The sequence below is a fragment of the Rissa tridactyla genome, chromosome 3, assembly GCF_028500815.1.
Source record: "Rissa tridactyla isolate bRisTri1 chromosome 3, bRisTri1.patW.cur.20221130, whole genome shotgun sequence".
Classification (NCBI taxonomy): Eukaryota; Metazoa; Chordata; class Aves; order Charadriiformes; family Laridae; genus Rissa; species Rissa tridactyla.
In genome coordinates this window covers 52948471-52968515 of record NC_071468.1, presented here as the reverse complement: position 1 = coordinate 52968515, position 20045 = coordinate 52948471, and the positions used below count along the sequence as shown (strand labels likewise).

General features: G+C 46.5%; 1 protein-coding gene across 1 annotated transcript in view; it reads left to right on the top strand.

Moving 5' to 3' along the window:
* The first annotated feature begins 1669 nt into the window (after positions 1 to 1669).
* SLC22A3 (solute carrier family 22 member 3) overlaps positions 1670 to 20045 on the top strand; it is a 35930-nt gene continuing 17554 nt past the window's right edge. Inside the window, exons 1-3 of the mRNA XM_054195084.1 lie at positions 1670 to 2345; positions 15241 to 15344; positions 17343 to 17497. Coding sequence (XP_054051059.1) covers positions 1932 to 2345; positions 15241 to 15344; positions 17343 to 17497 — 673 coding nt within the window. The 5' untranslated portion in view covers positions 1670 to 1931. The remainder of the gene's footprint in view (positions 2346 to 15240; positions 15345 to 17342; positions 17498 to 20045) is intronic.

Genomic DNA, 20045 nt, shown 5'->3' with positions numbered 1-20045 from the left:
TGTTGGGACAGAAAGTAGCTCCAGAAGCAATGTTGCAATAGTGGACTGAATTCTCACTCCACCAAATCTGGTCTAATTCCACTAATTAGCAAAGAGGTGGCCACAGTAATGGCACCAATGGGTTTCTGAAACAGGTAAAATGCTGAGCACAGCTACATTGGTACGTGACTTACAGGGAACTAACCCTAATGATTCAGAATTGAGCTAATAACCAACAGAGATAAAAGTAACATTTTTTATTGGGTGAGGCTTGAGGCGCTGTGGAGGTTTAACACACCCTCGAGCAGAGCCGCGAGAGCAACTCACAGGCTGAGTATCAGGCTCTCTCCCCATTCATTTGTCTTTGTGGTGGTCCCTACAGAGACAACCTCCTCCCTGGTCGCTGGAGACTGTCAGGATAAACCATCTCACCTTTGACATCTCAGCATGATTGACTTCCCCCCAGTTAGCCCTGTTGGGATAAAAGAGCTTCTCTTGTTTTATAACAGCCATCAGACACTGCCCCATCTCCTCAGACACAGACCCGGACCTGAAGGTGATGTGTTCATGGCCTCTAAGCTTGACTACTGCAAAACAGCACAACCAGGAGTCAAACAAAATCCCCTCAAAAGCATCTTCTGATGCAAACATGGCAGCACATCTACTTAGCAACATGCATCTTTGCTGAGCTCGCACCACACCAGTCTTCATGTCTGTTACAAAGTCCATGTCAGATAGTCTGTATAGTAATCAAAGCCTTCATTGTTCTGTATCTATGTGTTTTAGAAACTGTGCTTTGCTTCAAAACTGTAGACACCCATGGTCAAAGATGAAGGTAACCAGAGACAAGGGACTGCGGGAGACATCTTTGATAGGTGCGGTCCCTGTGCTGCTTCTTGCAAGAGAAGAGGGTGGCCATGGACCTCATGAGCCTGAACAAAGAGCGAAACACCTGCCACTGCATGTCTGATTTGATTCAGGGAGTTCTGCACAAGATGTGCACACGTGCTGGCTCCCCCTTCCCTTCTCCCCCACTCAAACAAACAGCTGAACGGAAAAGGGAAATAACTTGTTTTCCATTTATTTCTGAGGAAGAAAAGCTGGTCATTTCTCTTTTAAATATTTGGAAGACTTTGTGAAATTAAAATTAACAAGGTCATATAAAAGCCTTCTTGAACAGGTACATTCAACTTAAAAAAAAAAAAAATTCCTGGATTTTGGGCTGGTGCAGTTTGTGAGCGTCGCTTTATTTACACTATAGAAAGGAATGACTCTTGCAAATTAAATCTGTACAGACGGCGAAGGAACGCTTTGGAGAAGTGATGAAACTTTGCCGCAGCATTCGTTTCTATTTGTTGAAGGAAAGACTTTATAGCTCTCTTTGAAACAACTTTCCTTCTGCCCCCGCCGTCCCGCGGAGAGGCTGCATCACTCGCAGCTGCCTTTTTTGCAGGAGCTTCTCCCCTTTTTCCTGTTTAACTCTCTGCTTCGCCCTTGCACCTATCGACGTACGGCAGGGGCGGCGGGAGCGGGCATCTGCGGCTGGCCCGCCCCCAAGGAGTTAACCGGGTTTATTACATAATCCGTTTAACATTCGGGATGAATAGGAAACGCACGCCCCTCCTCTCCTACAATATGTTTGTGCGCTTTAAATCGCGCTCCTCCCGGGCTGGTGTGCGAGCCCCGCGCCACTTGACATGCCCTGAAGCCTCCCTCCCTCCCTCCGCCGCCGCGCTTGCACCCCTGCCGCTCATCCCGGCTCCGCTCATGCCACCGGCCTGTTGCACACCCACGTGTCTGTCCGTGTGTCCGTGTGTGAGCACATGAGAAGAGAGGAGCAAGGGGAGGCGAGACGGTCACGTTGGTAGGAAGTGCCGGTAGTGGTTGCGAAGTGTGAAAAGAAACTCTGCCGTCGCTTGGACGGCTCTGACTGGACAGAGCGCCCTCGCATAATGCCATCTTTTGATGAGGTTTTGAAGGAAGCCGGGGAATTTGGAAGATTTCAAAAGAGGGTCTTTTTCCTCCTTTGCCAGACGGGCGTAACTTTTTCTTTCCTGTTCACCAGCGTGGTTTTCCTTGGGCAGGCGCCGGGCAACTACTGGTGCAGGATCCCCGGGGCAGCCGAATTAAGCGAGCGATGTGGCTGGAGTCTGGAAGAGGAACAAAACTTCACAGTCCTGCCCCTGCGCCTGGGGAACAGGTCCTCCAGCGGAGAGTGCGAGAGGCTGGACGTCGCGTGGGACGCCTCCGTCAGCTGCGCCAGCCCACTCGCCCACTACAGCAATGGCAGTGTGGGCAACCTGCCGCTCACCCCATGCCACGATAACTGGGTCTATAAGCAGCCCCACTCATCCATCGTCAGCGAGGTAAGGAAAATCCCCGTCCTGTAATCGGAGGCTTGTGTCCCGGTGTGGGATTGCAGCAGTAAAATGGGATTGCCACCACAAGGGTCGTTGCTTTGGTGGCTGGTTTTCCTTCACAGATTTGTTTTGTTCCAAGTCACAAGGAAATTTGGACAACTAGTATGACCAAGTGTCAGCATCAAACTTTTAGGGAAAGGTGAGATGATCTGAAGGGTGGCTTTCCAAAGACACGCAAAGCCAAACACTCCACACAGAGATTGCTCTGTCACAGAAGGAATGTCAGATTAAAATAAAGAGTTAAGTCCTTGCAGCTGAGGCTTCTGCTGTTCAATTTTGGGCCAGCAACTTTGGTGGTGTAAACCCCAAGTGCAGCTGATACCACTTGACCATCTGGATCACTGTATATTATCCATCCTGTGTATTTCCAGTACTGAACACTGAAGTCTGCAAGTAATAAAAAACCACTGGTGGCAGACTGCCCTTCGGAGATCTGACAGGAGTCAGCAGAAATTACTGTGCTTCCTAAAAAAAAAAAAAAACAAACCCACATTTTTGCCCAAAGCTATCATTCAGCTTATCCTGAAATGTCAGAGTTAGAGAACCGCAGACTGTTACCACTAGTGGTAAGTGCTGGCAAATGTAGTGGCTTTTTAATGAGGCTGCAAAAGACCGTTTAAGATGCTTTCCTAGGAGATCCTCTGTGTAATCTGCAATCGTGTCGCGAATGTGCTGTGGTCTGGCTCCAGCACACAGGCTACACACTAGAAGTGTGTATTTTAAGGTCATCCTGACAGCAACAGTCACCAATGCAGTGATGAAAATATGAAGTGTGCTTAGAGGGGTTGGCTAGGAAATCATCAATGCGCACCACAGAATGTGTTGGCACAGCCATGGGCTCTGGCTCCTGCCTGTCTCATGAGCCTCCTGCTGCATTTTTTAACTAGGTGCTTGCACTGGAGCCGTGCCCTCCGAAACACAGAGCGGGGCACAGCAGGTGAAGCCCTGAGCAAACACTGAACTGAAAAGCGGTCCCGACCTTTCAATTCACCATCCTTCCCCCATCCAGCTGGGACCGCTGGATCTGCTCACAGGCTTTAGGCTCTTCAGAGCAGCAGCTTTGTGCCCTGAGCACTGCATCTGACCTGAGCAGCTTTAGCCAGGATCTATGCTCAGCAGAAGATAAATCTGAGTGCCTGGCTGGCCCTAGAGGAAGGTTTCAGAACTGGCTTTTGTGTGTGATCACTGAAATCGAGGCTGCAAGTGACATGAAGGGAGCTGGTGTCAAACTTTAGTCCCTGAGAATGACATATGTCTGCCCGTGCTGAGAGTGGCAGGAGGATGAATGCTGTTTGGGAGCCACAGCCTGGCTCTGGAGCAAACTGTAGGAGGTGGAGTTGGTGGGAAGGTTATGCTGCTGCCTCCGAGGTACCTCTGCTGGGGGACTGTGAGGGGTAAGGTCATGGTGTCTTTTCCCTGGCCAGTCCGTGCTAACCATTCCCCTCAGGGCTTAAAAAAACAAACATAGAGATTCCTTCTCTTTTGTTGTTCCTTTGTTTTCCCCTTCAGCATTGCTATAGGTGAAAGCATATAAGATGAAAAGGTAAGTTGTGTCCATAAGATTGTGCTCAGAGTCCGTTTATGGCAGCAGTTTGTGTATCGAGCAAAGCCACTGTGATTTTCCAGCAGTGCTGAACTGCAGGGTGCAGCTAAGAGAAAATAAAACCAGTGTTTGCCTTGCAGCAATAAATGGGAGTGAAAGGTTCAATGTTCTCTGGCCAACATCTTGTCCATCTCTGCATTCTTCCCCCCCTTCTCCTGGGGAGACCCTCCAGGGCCAGGGGAGGGATGAGGGATGAACGGATGCTTGTGGAAACACTCCCCACCTGTGCTCCCAAAGGCACACACTGGGAAAGCCAGGGAGTAACAGTCTCCAAGTAGCAACAGGCTGGGACCCTCTGTCCCTTGTGACAGGGCAGCAGGTCCCATAGTCAGTGTCACTGCTGCTCCTAGAGAGACTCTTGCTGGCCAGGGGCACCTCGGCCAGAGGACACTCACCTGTGACCTGGGGCACTCGCGTCCTGTTCCCAGTTTTGCAACATTTGGAGGATAAATCACACCCCACGAGGCTCAGTTTCTTCATCTAAAAAGGAAGCTTGTGGCATGCACGTCCTGGCTCAGTTGCTTTGAGATCAGCTATTAAAAGGAGCTTGATATCTATTAATGTGTTACACATCCAGCAAAGACAATTTAAATTCCAGACTTAATTTAGGCTCCTTTCACTCAGCTGAGGCTCTAACAAATCATGACTCAATTTAAGCAGATCTGTGCTCTGTTTAATCAGATCACAAAACATGTCTTTTCTCATATGTCTACTCGTAAATGCTTCATTTTGTCCGTGTATGCAGAAATGATTCTGTTTCTTTCAACTATCTTAAGATTTCTGGCACTTTATGTCTGACTGAATCAACAGTGGAAGTGACCAGGGAGACAAACATATGTTCAGGGAGAAAGAGACCGGGGTGGGGGGGGAGAGGGAGAAAAAGTCAGGATCCTGAAGGAGTTCTTCCAGGCTAGGGCAAGCACAGATCTGGTGTGGATTTGCAGTGGGACAGGGGAGGCAGAGGGCAACTGCAGGCATGTAAAGCCTTCACTGGGAAAAGATGTCATATCACAGAGCATGTCTGGCAGGCAAACCACAGGCTATTGCTATCACTTCTGAGCACCTCGAAGAAGCTAAATGATATGGCTGGAAGGACTGATTGATGAGGAGTTGTGAAATGAATGGTATTGCAGTACCTGACTTCATTGCTCTGGTTTGTGCATAACAGGACCATGCTGCTTGCTGGCTGCTCTCTCATCTTAGATAGCTCTCATCTTCCACAAAGGCGTTCACAGTGGCATCAGCAGAAGGAAGCAGAGGAAAAAGGGGGAATGTGGAATGATAAAAAGCAGCCACTGCTTTGTAAGCAATACCTGAGGTGCCTGCTGCATCACCTGCTGCTGCAGGACTCCTGAGTCTCAGTGCTGGGGTACAGTGTTGTGCTGGGAGAACGTACCAGGGCTTTCCTCCTTCAGGATTTGAGGAGAAGAGCAAAATCTATTAAGTAATCATCACAGGAGAAACACATGGTGAAGCCAATTAGCTTGGTCTAGTGACAGGTGTCAGAGCACTGCTAAAGGTTCCCTTTTAAAATCTTATTTTGGTGTCTAACGGGCTCTGAGAGGAGATCCCTACTTCTGCAGTGACATGCCAAAGTGTCTCTGTGCTCCATTGCTTTAGGTCAGGCTTTTTCATGAGGGCAATCTGGATCAGAGGAGGAGTTGTCCACTGGTGCTGCACACACAGCCCAGCACTGTGGTGCCTGAATTAGAGTTGAGCCAACTAGGGGTGATGGAAAGGTTTCAAGATACCAGCAAAATCCCTCGCTACGTGTAAAACTTGGCAGCGATCCCTCCAACGCAATGCTGTCGCAGGTGGTCGATCTGCGTAGAGGACCTTGGCCCGGTGCAATCTGCTCCCATTTAATTGAGCTGGTCTTGCACAGCTTGCTGTGAAACTGGAAGACACATCTGCGTGCGTCAGCGGTGGGACAGGAACCCAGTGGCTTCTCAGATTTTGCTTGGAGAGGGAGGCTGAGTGGGGAATTATCGAGCTAAATCCATTCCTGGCTGGTGCCAGCTAATGCCATCTGAAATGATGCTGGTCATAGCAGGTGGCTGGTGCTGCTGAGGAGGGAAGGCTGCTGACAGCAGCAGCCCTTACAGGGTGAGGAGGGCAGGGAAGGACAGCCTTTCTGCACAGCGGAGCAGGCAGAAGAGCAGGGGTGCCGGGGGGCTGTGGTGGACCGGGGTGGGGCCAAAGCCTCATGCTCTGGCCTGGGGCTCTGGAAGGGAGCCAAGGTCATCCCCTGTACTCCATAACACTTGCAGTAGGAAGCGTGTTGCCTGCCATCTCCTGACGGGTGAGCCTTGTGAGGGACACATGTACCCAGGATATACAGAAATCACTAAACCTAATTTCCCCAGGAAACTGTGCTGAAGACTGAGTCACTGACCTTTAACGCTGCTGGGATTTGGCACTATGTGCTTTCGTCCCAGTGGAAAAAGTCTAGCACTCTGGGAAAGGGCGGCTGGCGATAGCCTGCGAAACAATAGCCATTTTATTCAGACATTTTTGGCAGTGATGACTCCTAGGGGCATGTGCATGAATTACAATTGCATCTGCAGATTGAATGGCCTGTGATGGTGGATGAGAGGAAGAGGGAAGTCTGCATGGTCATCAGCAGCTACAGCACAGCTGGCATATTTTAGGCTTATTAGCAGTCTTTGTTGGCAGGAGTTCAGCAAAAGGGACCGATTCCAAAATGCCCTGTCTGCAGCAAGTCTTCACACCATAGATGATGTCATTTCGAGACCTGTCAACAATTTATTGCCAAAGTGTGAGGTCTGAAGTGGACAAATGATCATCTGAATATATCCTATTGTACCTGCTGGGAATAAATCTTCTTACTCCTCTGCTTGCCAACTGTCTGAGAAAATAAGAGTCGCCCAGCATTTGCAGAGAAACCTGTAAGCAAAGCAGGAATTCTTGTCTCATAGGTTTTACAGTCCCTCAGAGCAGGAGATGACATGGCGGTCAAGCTCAGGGTAGAGAAAACACATCTGGTCCTTTTGCTGTCCTCCTCCAAGGCAATAAACAATGCAATTCACCCTCAAAGTGTTGATCTAGTGTGACCATTGTCGTTGACGTGGCAGCACCCTGTCTTACTTCCACTGTCATGGTGGGATTAATATTAAGCAGTGGAGGGAAAGAGAAAAATGGCAGACAGAGGAGCAGAGGAAGGAGCAATTGCTGAATTTCTTATGAAGCTCTAACTAAGCTTTCCCAGTATGAGAGGGGCTGGAGCAGTTCCTTGCACGGCTAACACCAGTGGGGCTACATTTCTGTCACTGCCATCAAGCCAGCTGGCACTGGCTGAGGGTTCAGGCCTTGTTTTTTCCTATTGTTTTTGTTTCCCCCCTTTAGGAGATGGTAAGTTTCTCCACATCCCCCTTGCATTGTCCATGGATAGACACAAGAAAAAAGAAGGACAGAACAGGTCTTCTGTCTTAGGAGGCCCGATGAGTCCAGGTGATCTGAGTGGCAGGTACCAGCTGGGCCTTTGTCCATGCACAGGAGAGAAACCTCCAAAGCGTTCAAAGCTAAGCTGTTCCTCAGGCTTTGAGCCAGAGTGCCCTGGGAGCAGGGCATTTGTCCTGTTGACAGCTCAGCTTGAAACAAGACATGGAGAAGGACAGTGCCCTTGCTTAGTCCCTTGGCACTCTGACAGAAGTTTTGAGAGAAAAAGAAAAGAAAAAGGTAATTCTCCCTTTCTACTGCAGGCGCTTGCAGAGTGTTTTGTTGCAGTAAGGATGCGTGAAAGAGCAGTTTGACAGCTCAGAGGACAAGAGAGATGGAGAAGAGGTGCCCAGCAACAAATAAAGAATGTGCAGTGACAGTCTGCATCTCTCCAGGTTTCCATTAAACGACGAATATTGCCCTAAACCATTTGTCACTGGGAGTGGAAGGGTAAACCAGCCTCTGTTTGGCCACTTGTATGAAGGCCACTTAAAATGTGTGTGTGGGCTCTCAATATGCTGCTGTAATTGGGCTGAGGAATCTTTTATTGACCAAAGAGTTTCATCCATCATTTTGAAATCTAATTCTAACAGGCAGTAAAGTGCTTCCAAACTCCTGTTCAAAGTTGCTACATTTTGAGGAGCTTTTAATGACACGTTGTCATTTAAAGCAATGCATTTCTGCAGGTATAGGTGTGCTCAAGTGTTTTGGGACTTGCTTGGTGCATAAAGGCCTCTCAAGTACCAGGAATTACAAGTCTGCAGTTAGTCTGCATGTCAAACTATAATGGAAAATGTTTGCCTTCTGCCAAAGCTATGAAAAAATGAGAAGTTGCCAAAGCCCCCTTGTTTCCCACTCATTAGTCATGTACGAGCATTTCTTGTTTCTATCTCAGACAGTTCCCACCCCTTTCTATAGCAATTACTCCAGTAATGAACTACAGGGGCCCAGTGCAAAATCTCTTCCATCTCCCAGGGAGCTCTGGCTCAGGTGGTTTGAGCTGCTTTAGAGATCAGCAAAGTGCACCAGCGCAGTTCCTTCCAGCCACACTACTGCTGCTGTAAATCTGCATTGGGATTTCATGCTGATGTTCCAGCCTCTAGCGGGTGGGAAAACATTCATCCTAGGGATGTATTTCCAAGCAGGAATGTATGGCTGCCCATGCTGCAAGGCTGCCGGGGTGGAAGGGAGTGATTTTCCCCAGTCTGTCAAGGACACTATAGAGGGGATGTCCTGAAGGAGGTGGTTCCTGCGGCCTGTCTCTGTTGGCAGCACCTCAATTCTGCTCAGGATGGCAGCTCATTGCCAAGGCTAAGATGAAAGGAGCGCAGATGTGGATTGTTTATCAATTTGGGCAGTGCAACCTTTTTTAGTCAGCTCCCTAGATGGAAGGAGGCCATGGTCAGGCACACAATGCTTTTTGTCGTACAGCGGATAGGAATTGCGCAGGCGAGTGTGGGACCGAATGCAGAGACGAGTTGCAGGGTTGTGCAGGCTGTGTGCACTTGTGCAGTAAGGGACTTAGCAGGGAGCATGGCAATGCTGAGGAAGAGGACATGTGTCCTTAGCTGGAGCTGGCCAGTTGAGCTATCTCACCCATGCGATGATTGCAATGAGAAGCTGGCTAGCTAGGTTTTAACAGGGTCTAGGTGTAGCCAGCGCTATACAGCTCAACAAATAGGGTTAAGGTCAGGGTCAAAAAGACCTAAGGCTTTCCTTTCCTTTTCCATATCCTCCCTCCCTCCACCCAGCCCTCTCCTGTTTCACCTCCCCAGAATAAGAGTTTTAGCAATTAAATTTCAGGTCTATGGAGAAAAGGGGACTGAACACAGGACACAGTGACATTACCTTTCTGCTGTGTTGTCCTGGGTGAGCTTGTTCAAGTGAAAGCAGAAACGTTTACTTCATGGCCTAGACGTGCACTGTGAGGACACTGTGCACAGAGACACCTACAAATGCATAGGGAGGACAGGATGGTAAGCTGTCCTCACTCCAACACCTACCAAAGTTTTCTCCGTAATGTGTCCCAAATTCTGCAGCAGCAGGGGTGTGCTGCTGCAGCCGTAGAGGTGATGCTTCTGAAGGGAAACCTCAGCTGGGTTCCAGCTTGCTGAGGGTTTGTGATGAGCATCACACATTGTGGTCTCACATCTCTTCTGCAGCTGATTTTCAATTGCTGTGGGCTATAGCTCTTCTTCCCTGGAGGTGCCAAGCTGGAACGTTCAAGAAGAAAACAAAGACAACCAAAGTCAGACAGCTGTGGTCTAGACAGATAGAGAGCCCTAGAGTTTTTGATTCTCAATGTTACCAATTTTGGAAACCAAGTGGGATCACAGGAGGGTAGTCTGTGACATTTAAAGACCATATGCTGGGATTTTTTTGGTATGTTATGAGAAGAACATGTACTTCCAGGGAACGGGTTCTCCTATTACTCACAGTGGGAGATGGCTGCTGACAGGGATAGCTCTTCTGCTTCTTGATGCCACCAGATATTTGCATGGAAGTGCTCCTTGTCGGTGAGCTCCTTGCAGCGTGGACTACATCTGCCTGGACACAGGAACAGCCTGTGGTAGGAGTGTAGACCTCAGCCTGTGCGTGGAGAGGCATATGACTCTTTAGAAACAGAGAGGAGGCACCAATCCACTTCCTTTTGTGGAGGCTGCTAGCAAGGGACGTGGGAGAAGTTTTGGGGGAGTGTTACATAGGAGGACTACTGGCTAACTGGAGACAGGCTGAAATCCTGGGTAAACAGATGCAGATGCTTTTACTCCAAGTGATGCAGACTGGAATAACTATCAGGCACAACCAAACCAAGTCACAGCTGAAGATGTGATGTGGGTCCGCCAGGTGGCTGGATCAAAAAAAGATCTCTCGGGGTGTGCAATTCTCTTTTAAAGGTTACATTCCCCTCTAAAGGTTATGTTTGCAAACAAAAAGCAAGACATTAGCAGGGTGATGACTTAAATGCTAGGTGCTGCATCAATCAAAAAGAAAACGTCTGAGAATGCTTATCTGTACCAGAAGTCATTTAAATACTTAGAAAATAACAAAGCACAGGACTAATTTAGGGAAGTACAGTTAGCATATTGTCACTAATCTCTTCAGAAAGAGCTTGTAGTTTCTTAGAAGTTTTCTCTGTTTTCCTGTTTCACAGAATATTTAAAATATTTCACTATAGTGTTAGCCAAGAGCTGGTTTCAGCTGCTGCCCAAATCATCTGAAATTGCTGTTCAGATGAAAGAGTCCTCTCCGGTAAAGGTATTTGCCCCCTCATTCTTTATGGCACCTGTTTGTTATCCTGCCCTCTTTCATAACAGCGTATTCATTGCTCATTTACAGTAAAGGAGGGATCAAATAATTAAAAAAAAATAAATATATCGTTTCAAAAAGGACCAGAAGTATAAACCCTGAAGGCCAGCGGCCACAGCGAGTGCTGGTGCTGGTCCCTCCTGGCAACTCTGGCTGCTTGCTTGGGCAAGGCTCCAGCGCTGCCTGGCACAGCCACCCACCACCACCCTGGGAGCTGAGCTCCTCAGCTACCATCGTAGCTTTCCCTCCATTCCTCAAAGGGCAGGTTTCCTTCCTGTGAGAGCGGCTCTGCCATGCACAGGGCGGGAAGCGCACCTCTTCCCCCAGGGATCAGCCACTCGCCCAGCACTGCTGATGATGGGGCTCCCATTGCCATCACTTGTGCTGCAGGGATAGCCCCCTGGGCCTTGGGAAACCTGGTGTGTCAGCTCAGGGAGAGCTGTAATCCCAATGCAGCTTATAGGTGTTAGAAATCTGGGGCTTGGTCTCTGAAATCAGCAACTGAAATTACGGGCGAGCGGACCTTAAGTGATCTGCAATGTTTTTATTTACAGATTTTAAGTCCGTGTAAGCCTCATCTCATTTTGACAATTCTTTAATAGTTTTGTTATTACATGCACCTTTTAATTTTGTTTTCACACTAGTTTATTGCTATTTCTGGAGAGGCAATAACGGTCTTACTTCTTCCCCATTCTCTCCTTGTCTGTTTTGGTTTATGAGGGGGAGTACTCTCTCATGGCCATCTTTGTCAGGAGAAATCGCAAGTGTCGGAGGACTTTTTGCTCTCTGACTGGGGCAATTCTGTGAAGAGCTCTTAAACCTGGTCCTGTATGAAGCCCTCCCTGCCTGGTATTTCTCTTCAAGGTTTTGATCTTTCAAGGAGCTGAGCTGCTTGTGAGGTGCTGAGCCATCTTAACCTTCACTGGGACACAACTCATTCTGCAGAGCACAGTCTCAGATCTCTCTGTTATTCCTGGGGACTGCTAGCAGAGAGGTGTGAGGGTTTCTCTCTGCATCTCTGGGGAATGGTGCTCCCAGGGTGACTTCACAAGCATCTGCTGGAAGCAGAATGTAATGGTGCAAAGGTTCGTGTTAAACTGTGTTCAGAGCTGGAGCCCAGCTGCAGGCTGAAGCTTGCCTCTGTCGTGCTCCATCACAGTAAACAATTTTTGAAAAAGAGGTGACACAGAATAATATGAGCCGGAAAGTGTCCTCAGACTGGTAAGAGCAGGGGGCAGTTAAAAACCCCACCAGGGATGAGACTCTGGAAGGTCAGTGGTGCCCAGGGATGCACCCTGGGAGATGCTGAGAGCCTGACTGGACAAGGCCTGGAGCAACCAGCTTTGATGTGAATTTGGATGTAAGCTCAAAGCACGTCCTGCTGTGAATGGGCGTTTGGATCAGAGGGATCCAGACGTCCTTTCCTACCTAAAGTATTTCATTATCCCAGGAGATGTGGTCAACAGAAGGAGTAACCCTAAGCAACAGCTCACTCTGTATTAGCAAGCACTGAGTGAAGTCACTGGAGCAGGTCCCTAATGCTGATTTTCCACCCAGGCTGTGCTCGAGCCCCAGTGACTCCCACAGGAAAACACAAGAGGGATTTTATAGCACAGAACAGCCTGTAGTCAGCACAGCCACCCCGGAGAGCCTGGAAAGGTGGCTGGGAAAAGCCAGCGCACCACAGACAACTCTGAAGCCACCAGTAGAAAATGGCATGAAACATCAGAACTTTTTGTAAAATAGCCGGTGGTATTGGGCCCCGAGCTCTCACCAGAGAAGTCACCTGCACGGCAGAGCATGAGGCCTCTCCTGCTGGCACTGATCCGACCAAAAACCCACAGAGAAGAGTGCAGCTATGTGGTGAGACAGGCAAGAAGAGTGAAAGATGGGTGCTGTGCTGTGAGGTCCCAGGAGAGCTGTTGTTGGACGGTGCAAAAGTTCCTCTGAGCAGCGACACCCAGTAGCCAAATGCATCCCCTGCACCTGAAGTGCAGGCCAAGCTGGCCAGAGGAGTCGTGCCAGTGACCCGCTGACCAGGCAAGGTATATACCTGTCTGTGTATATTCCAGTCCAGCAGCTGTCCAGATGGTCCCCTTAGTGCATACATGGCAGTGCCAGCCTGTCCAGCATGGGCCCTGGCTGGGGAACCCTCACCAGACGCATGGCCTGTGATGTGTCTACCTCAGTACATCTCTGGCTAAGTCAGAGAAGTTTCCTTGGGCCCATGTGAAGCCACTCTTCCTGCTCGTCCTCTCTGCCTGTCTCTTCATGTGATTGTTTCCTTTTTCTGTTACACTTCAGCAGCACAATTTTGAAGCCACTATTTTCTTGTAGCTGGTTTTTAGCCCTCTGGTAAGCTGTATTGACCTGTGCAGGTGGCTTCAGGTGCTTCTCTGAGAGCCCCAACCTCTGCCATCAGCACAGTCAGTTGCATTGCCTTCCAAAATCTTCTTTCAGTGGTCATTCTCACGAAAAAAGTTCTGCTTTCCAAAGCTACATATTTTGATACTATTTGCCAGGGTTATCACAGTTTTAAGAAGCAAGAGGTTAAGCATTGTTTGAAGTGTGAAAGTGCTGCTCCATGTTCAGCCTATTTTAGGAAAACTCTTGCAATAGCCCTCGAGTATGACAGATGAGAGCAAGTTTTATTCCTCTCAGAGGAAGCTGAGCTTTCTGCAGCTCCTGCTCAAGATTTATAGAACTAGAAGCCAGATGCTGATGGCCTGGCTTGGCTGAAAGGTGGCCAGTCAAGGCTCTCCGGAGTAATGGGGTTGACAGCAAAACCACAACTTTGTTTCAAGTCACTGGGCGTGGGATATCTGTCGGGTCGGGGACCTATGAGGTTACTCGCCACATTTTTCTTTACTGTTGTGAGAGTTGGAATCTGCAGCTCGCAGTCACAAAATTTCTCAGACCTGTGGCTTCAAGAGAAACAAAAAGCCACAAAACCTCCAAATCCTGGACTTCCAGTAAAATCACCATAACTAACAACAATGATTCTGCTGTAGTTACTGTCAGTGACAGTGCTAGTAGTGCATCCGGAACCACAACTGAGGAGTTTAATTTTAAAAAGTGAAGAATAGCCCATAGAAAGGAGCATGAATGGCACCTGTGTGGAGTTTGGAATATTAAAATAACAGGTTTCTTATTTAGGTACATAAATAAACATTTAAGAGTATTATTTTAGATTTTTGGGTCCAGATTCAGGCTCAGTGAAATCCAAGTCTGGGTGCCCTCTATATCTCCTGCCTAGGCACCTCTGAAATCCCAGGCATTGGCGATACTCGCTGGGTGTTACAGCATGCAAATGGGCTAAGTCAGAGCTCGGGCTCACGGCACTAAATTTCAGACCCTGGAAGATTGTGAGTGGCAGAAGAGGCTGTTAATCTTCTCTGTAACCCCACCCTGTGGCCACCCCATCCAAGCACAGTGTTCGAGCATGGATATTGTGGTACGCATGCTGGCAAGCAAAAATGTGACACACCATGTATGCTTCAGCAACTTTGTTAGCAATAAAAGGATTTCTTACAGCTCATGCTCGAAAGCCAAAGGGTCTTTCAAGGGTAAATGGTGGCACCTGCTATTGTCTGTGGCTTCCCTTGGTCCTGATGCTGCATTGTTCCTAAGGTTACTCCAGTTATAGACCGAAACCTACCGACTCCAATAACGTCTGCAGAACTTGGCAGGCAGCAGTTGGTATTTCTTTATTCTCAAAGAACCTCTAAAGTAAGTTCCAATGACATGCTGTCTGGATAACTGCTTTATTTTTAATTTCATTTTAGTTTTAATTCCTAGTCTCTTTGTCTTCCTTCCTCTCACCCACTTCCCTCTTGCCTTCACCCCCGCCCATCCCCATCCCTATCCCTGTTAATGAGTTCTTCAAGTATGCATGTAAAGTCATGTTAGGGAGTTACAGCTACTGCAGTATAAGGAATAGAAAAGTCTGGGAAAGCTACACTAAGAAAATACATATTCAATGTGTCTGAAAGCGATCTGAGATCTGTTTTCAGTTTCCTCAGAGACCACATGTTTTTGCTTTTATCTAGAAGGCACTAAGAAAAACAATTAAACCATTTATATAAGCTGATGTTTTCATTGGCTATATTTGTGCACCCTTATTCTGCACTAAACAAAGTCATGGCTTTGCCTTGGCAACATATTTAACAGCGTTGTGTTTGGTTTGCGAAAGAGCAATTTTCTATCAATATCTGGGCAACTGATGTACGAAGCCCAACATCCTTTTGGCAAAGAGGAGCTCTCCCTCTATCTCCACGAGAGCCTGAAGAGTGCTTGCTATGGCTGCGCATCACTGGCCCAGCAGTGCTTGCTGTTGAACAAGCACATTTGAACTTCCCATTCCCTTTCCCCTTTTCATTCCCCTCCCCCTTCTCACCTGGTCCTATGCAGTTTCTATAATGTTTTGCCCTGAGGGGTATTTATTTATATATATCTCCCTTGTTCCCGCAGTATAACCTTGTGTGCAGCAATGCCTGGATGCTGGATCTCTCACAGGCCATCCTCAATCTGGGGTTTCTGATCGGCGCGTTCACCCTGGGCTATGCTGCAGACAGGTACTGTATAAGTGCTGCTGTCCTTTGCTTTTTTTCAGAGTTGAAATCACTTGTAATGTCACCTGCAATAAGCATGCGTCAGCACTTTGGAGCTTTAATTCACTTTGGATAAACATCCCCAGCCTGGGTTAAAAAAGTAAGGTAGTCTTCGCTTCCCTTTGGGCTGGAAACTAACGTGATCATACTTACTGATCCTGTTTGGATGTTAAAATGTAATGAAAAGAGCTTTTCTTGCGGTTTCCGATGTTTTCTGTGCACATCTGGACCCAGGAAGGGCAGAAGGACACAGAAATGAAAAGGAAGCATTCAGAGGAGTTTTACGGACTGGTGTTTACTGGAGGATGTTTAATAGACGTCATTGATGAAGAAAGCAGCTACTCAGGGAAAGAAGGAAGGGACTCAGTATGGTAACTCTCTCCATTCACAGGCTGGACTCATACACTTACCACTGAGGTCACAGCTCCCTCCAGCCAGTCCTCAACTGTGGTAGAGCTGGATGAATACTGAGGAAAAGATGTGGGTGACATTCAGGCTTGGGCAGCCGACCTGCCCCGGAGCAGGGTGCTCCCATAAGCTCTACCTTGCTTTTAGAGTAAAGAAGGGAACCTGGCTTGTGCTTTGTGCTGATGATTAACAGTAGTCAACCTATGCGCTGGCTGAGAGCACCACTGATGATTTCAGTGGCAGAGCATATTTCTTTAGTTCATAAAATACTTACTTTCTGCCTGTTTTGTTTTTCTTTGGTATCTGTAATAATAGTAATAATAATTTAAAGTACAATTTCTTTGCTGGCCAGGAATACTTACAGAATTATCTGGAATGTCATCTCAGATAACAAATTTTGAACTAGCAAACAAAAGTACTTTCAAGGAAAACATCTTTCCAAGGGATATAGTAAAAAGGGAAAAAGTAAGGCGGAAAGGTGCCATGGCACTAGCTAACTTAGGATGTTCCCGCTCAGTGTCTGGCTGGGCAGTTGTGATACTAGCACCTTAAGACTGTGTAAAAGTAGAGATATTACAACTAATTATTAAAATAAAATAATATGTCTAGGAGTGCTTGTCTATTAAGCATAATGTAACAACTACTGTACAACTATGAATGTCGTACATAGATAGCACTGGGGGAATGTGCTGCAGCCAGACCAGTGGACTTTTGTGTCCTTGACAGCACTGAAAAGAATGGAGCTGGTTGAAAATACCCTGATTTTCAAGCCATATGAATTCTTCTCATGAAACCTTTTGAAGAAAATGAACAAACAAATATTTTCTCAAATAGTTTTTGGTAAGACAAACAACTGCATCAGTTTTCACGATTTCTTCTTGAAACAGCAACGATAACAATGGAGAAGAGATCAAAATGGAAATTCTAATTGTGTTCCAAGGACTCAGTTGCCATGAAACTGCAGGGAGGTTTTGTTGGTTTTGTTGTTTTGTTTTGGTTTTTTTTTTGTTTTTGTTTTTGTTTTTTTTTAATCACAGCTTACCTTGAGCACACCTATTAATAATGGTGGTTTTTGCTGGAAGATGAGACTCGTGAATACGTTAGGGAGACTTTGAAAACAAGCAGTCTAAGCCTAAACAAAACACTAGAAAGTCACATAAAGTAATTAAAGAAGAAATTACTTACTTTCACAGAGATGGCTGTAATTACTATCAGGAGACAGAAATCTCTGGTTTCTTCAGTAAAGTTGCCCTTGTTTCAACTGGATCAAAAATCTGAACTGTAACATATGGGCCATGGTTTAGATACAAAAAACCAAACTATTTTCTAAAATAGACATGGGACAGGTGGGGACATCACCAGTTTCAAAATTAGTGACATAAAGGCATATCCTATATCTGAAGGGCCAACCCTATGAAGTTTCAGGCAGCCTCCCTTTGGAACAAAGCTGGTCGCAAAAAGGCACTTTCAGATCTAGCATTAAAATGAGATGCCAGGAAAAAAATAATCTTTGTGTCTTTTCATGATTTTCATTTTCTTTTCCTTTTTCAACAGATACGGCAGAATCCTCATCTACCTGCTCTCCTGTCTCGGGGTTGGGATATGCGGTATCATAGTGGCATTCGCACCAAACTTTACTGTATTTTTGATCTTCCGTTTTCTCCAAGGCGTGTTTGGCAAGGGAACCTGGATGACATGCTACGTGATCGGTGAGAACTGTTATCTTCTTTCTTTTCTGGTTAGGAAAAGTGAGAGATTTTTGGAAGATGAGGAGTCTGGCTACATCTGCTCTTGATAATATTTTTTCTGGGGAAAAAAGCACTGGCCCTGGGGTCAGCAGACAATGAATAACCCAAGTCCATCCCAGCTAACACATTTCTCCTGCAAGACAAGGTGCCTACATGCAAATTGTAACTTGGCATCATCCATGATCTGGGCTCATGCCTGAACTGAATGTTTAGGGAATCAGTCACTGGCCTTTGTCCGGACCAGGCTAGGGACCTTTCTAGCAGATTTCCTTACCTGCAATGTCTGCTAATTTCCTGGTACAGAGGTGGCCTCTGAGAATGGCAGCGAGTGCAAACTCTTTCAGATGTTCAGTACTGATATAGGATGGAAATGACCATTGGTGTACATGCCTACCTGACCTCATAGGATCCCATGGAGAAGGGCGAGGAAGAAGTAATGCATGAGGGAAGACTAACAAGAGTGACATGTACTTCAGAACTGCCCAGGCTCTGCTTTCGTACCCATTACTGGGGTACTCGAATATGCCTGTCAGCAGCTGGCCATAGGCAATTCAGTAGCAACGCAACACTTTCTGTTGTTATCTGAAGACTTTATGGCTGTCTAATTTATGCACTCCAATGGGGAAGGATTAACATAAATAATTAGGAAGTGGAGGAGTGGAATGTGTATATATAAAGGTTTTCTTATAACATAGAAGATCACCAAGATAATAAAAATCTACAGAGCAAGCCCCAAATAAACCAGATAGACAGATACACAAAGAGTGAAATGGTTAATTTTGTCACAGTCTGAACACCTTCTGCAGACGCTCAGAGAAGTTAAGTCCTTTTCTTTGCTGGGAGGACAGACACTTGGATGGCTGCTCTTCATTCTTTAGCTGGGAGGCTTTGCTTAGTGACAGGCTGGACAACCAGGGTCCATATTAGGATTATTATTTCCTGAAAAGGGAAAAGAAAGGGAAGCTTTTTTATAAATAGCATCAAAACAGCAGGGCTCCAGACTCTTTGATAGATTATAGTCATGGCCCAGAGATGAAGCTCCTCGCATAGCAAGCTTACTTTTCATGAGAAGAGGATATTGTTGTGGCATCTTGAATGACTGCCAGGTTCAGAAAAGGAAACTCCTCTCTAGAGCATGAAATAGCACGACATTGAGGAAAGCATCCTAATAGAGATGAGACGTCGGAGTTACTTAAAAAGAAAATCAACCGTTCAGTAATCTACTGCGATAACCCAAACCACAGTGACAACATCATTATATAGTGCAAAAATTTGTAGTCTGTGAGGCCTATGACAATTTTTTTTTTTAAACTCATAGGAGAATTTAGACAAGTGAGAGCAGAATTGCAACCAGATGTAAACAGTTACAGTGAGACCTGGGAAAGCTGCGATGATGTATGCGCAAACATACCTGTCTAGTCCTTGCAGCATCTAAAGCCCAAGCACCTAAGTTTTGAGCAAAGTTACCCTGCTGAGCAGCTCAGGTCCAAGATCCAGTGCAAGAGCCAGAAGCTGCTTTTTCTTGCACTTCCAAGCACATGGCCTAATTTTAAACTGAGATCTTATCCTAAAACTTTGGCAAGTGCTCTAACATCAGCAAAGTGTTTTATGACAGACCCATGGCTTCCTTAAAATGGTCAAAAGTTTTAACAGAATGAACGTTTTGCAATGCTCGGATCAGACTGCCTGACTTTAGGAAAAGGTTCAGAGATATGACATCCTGAGGGACAGTGTATTACCGCAGCCCTAAGCAACCTGCTTAATTCTTGGAGAGAGTGATTCCATTTAAATCCCTTCAGGGATCTAATCTTATGTCCCGGGATCACCCAGAACATAACATTTTTTAAGAGGCATATACAGATCATTGGTTTGGTTAGAACCAGGAGGATGGTCGACATCAATACATCTCCCAAGCTACTGAACTGTGCTTCAGAACCACAACAGGCTGCCTCAAGAACCTCTCTTTGTGTTTACATAGGACCCAGCTCTTCCACGGCCAGTGCTGAGCAGCCACATTTAGGCAATGGAATTGCCCCTGAGCCATGCAGATCTGATGAATAGTCAATAAAAACAGTAATGATGTCATATCCCTCTGCATTGCCAGCTGAAGCGAATCACTGTTATTTGTAAAATTATGTCTCCTTTAGTAAAATAATAATAAAAAAAAGAAGTGTTTTCTATGTATTATAAACCAAGGTAAAACCCTCTTCTTTTACTCTGAAGGCTAGGTAGTGGTGACAGTTTTGAAACAAACAAGAGACACTTCTTCATGCATTGCTCATGTCAACTATGGATCTCATGGCCATGGGATATTGCCTGAAATATGGGCTTACATGGGTTTCAGAAGTGATTAGACACATTCACAAAATAAAAATCCACTAAAGGATAAAAAAAAAAAAAAGGCTATGTTTATTCCAGTAAATAAAACAAACTGTGGGCCATATCCACAGACCCTATTGTCCATATTACCTGCTGAGAGCAGCCCCTGCCTGGAGGATTCTCTAGTCCT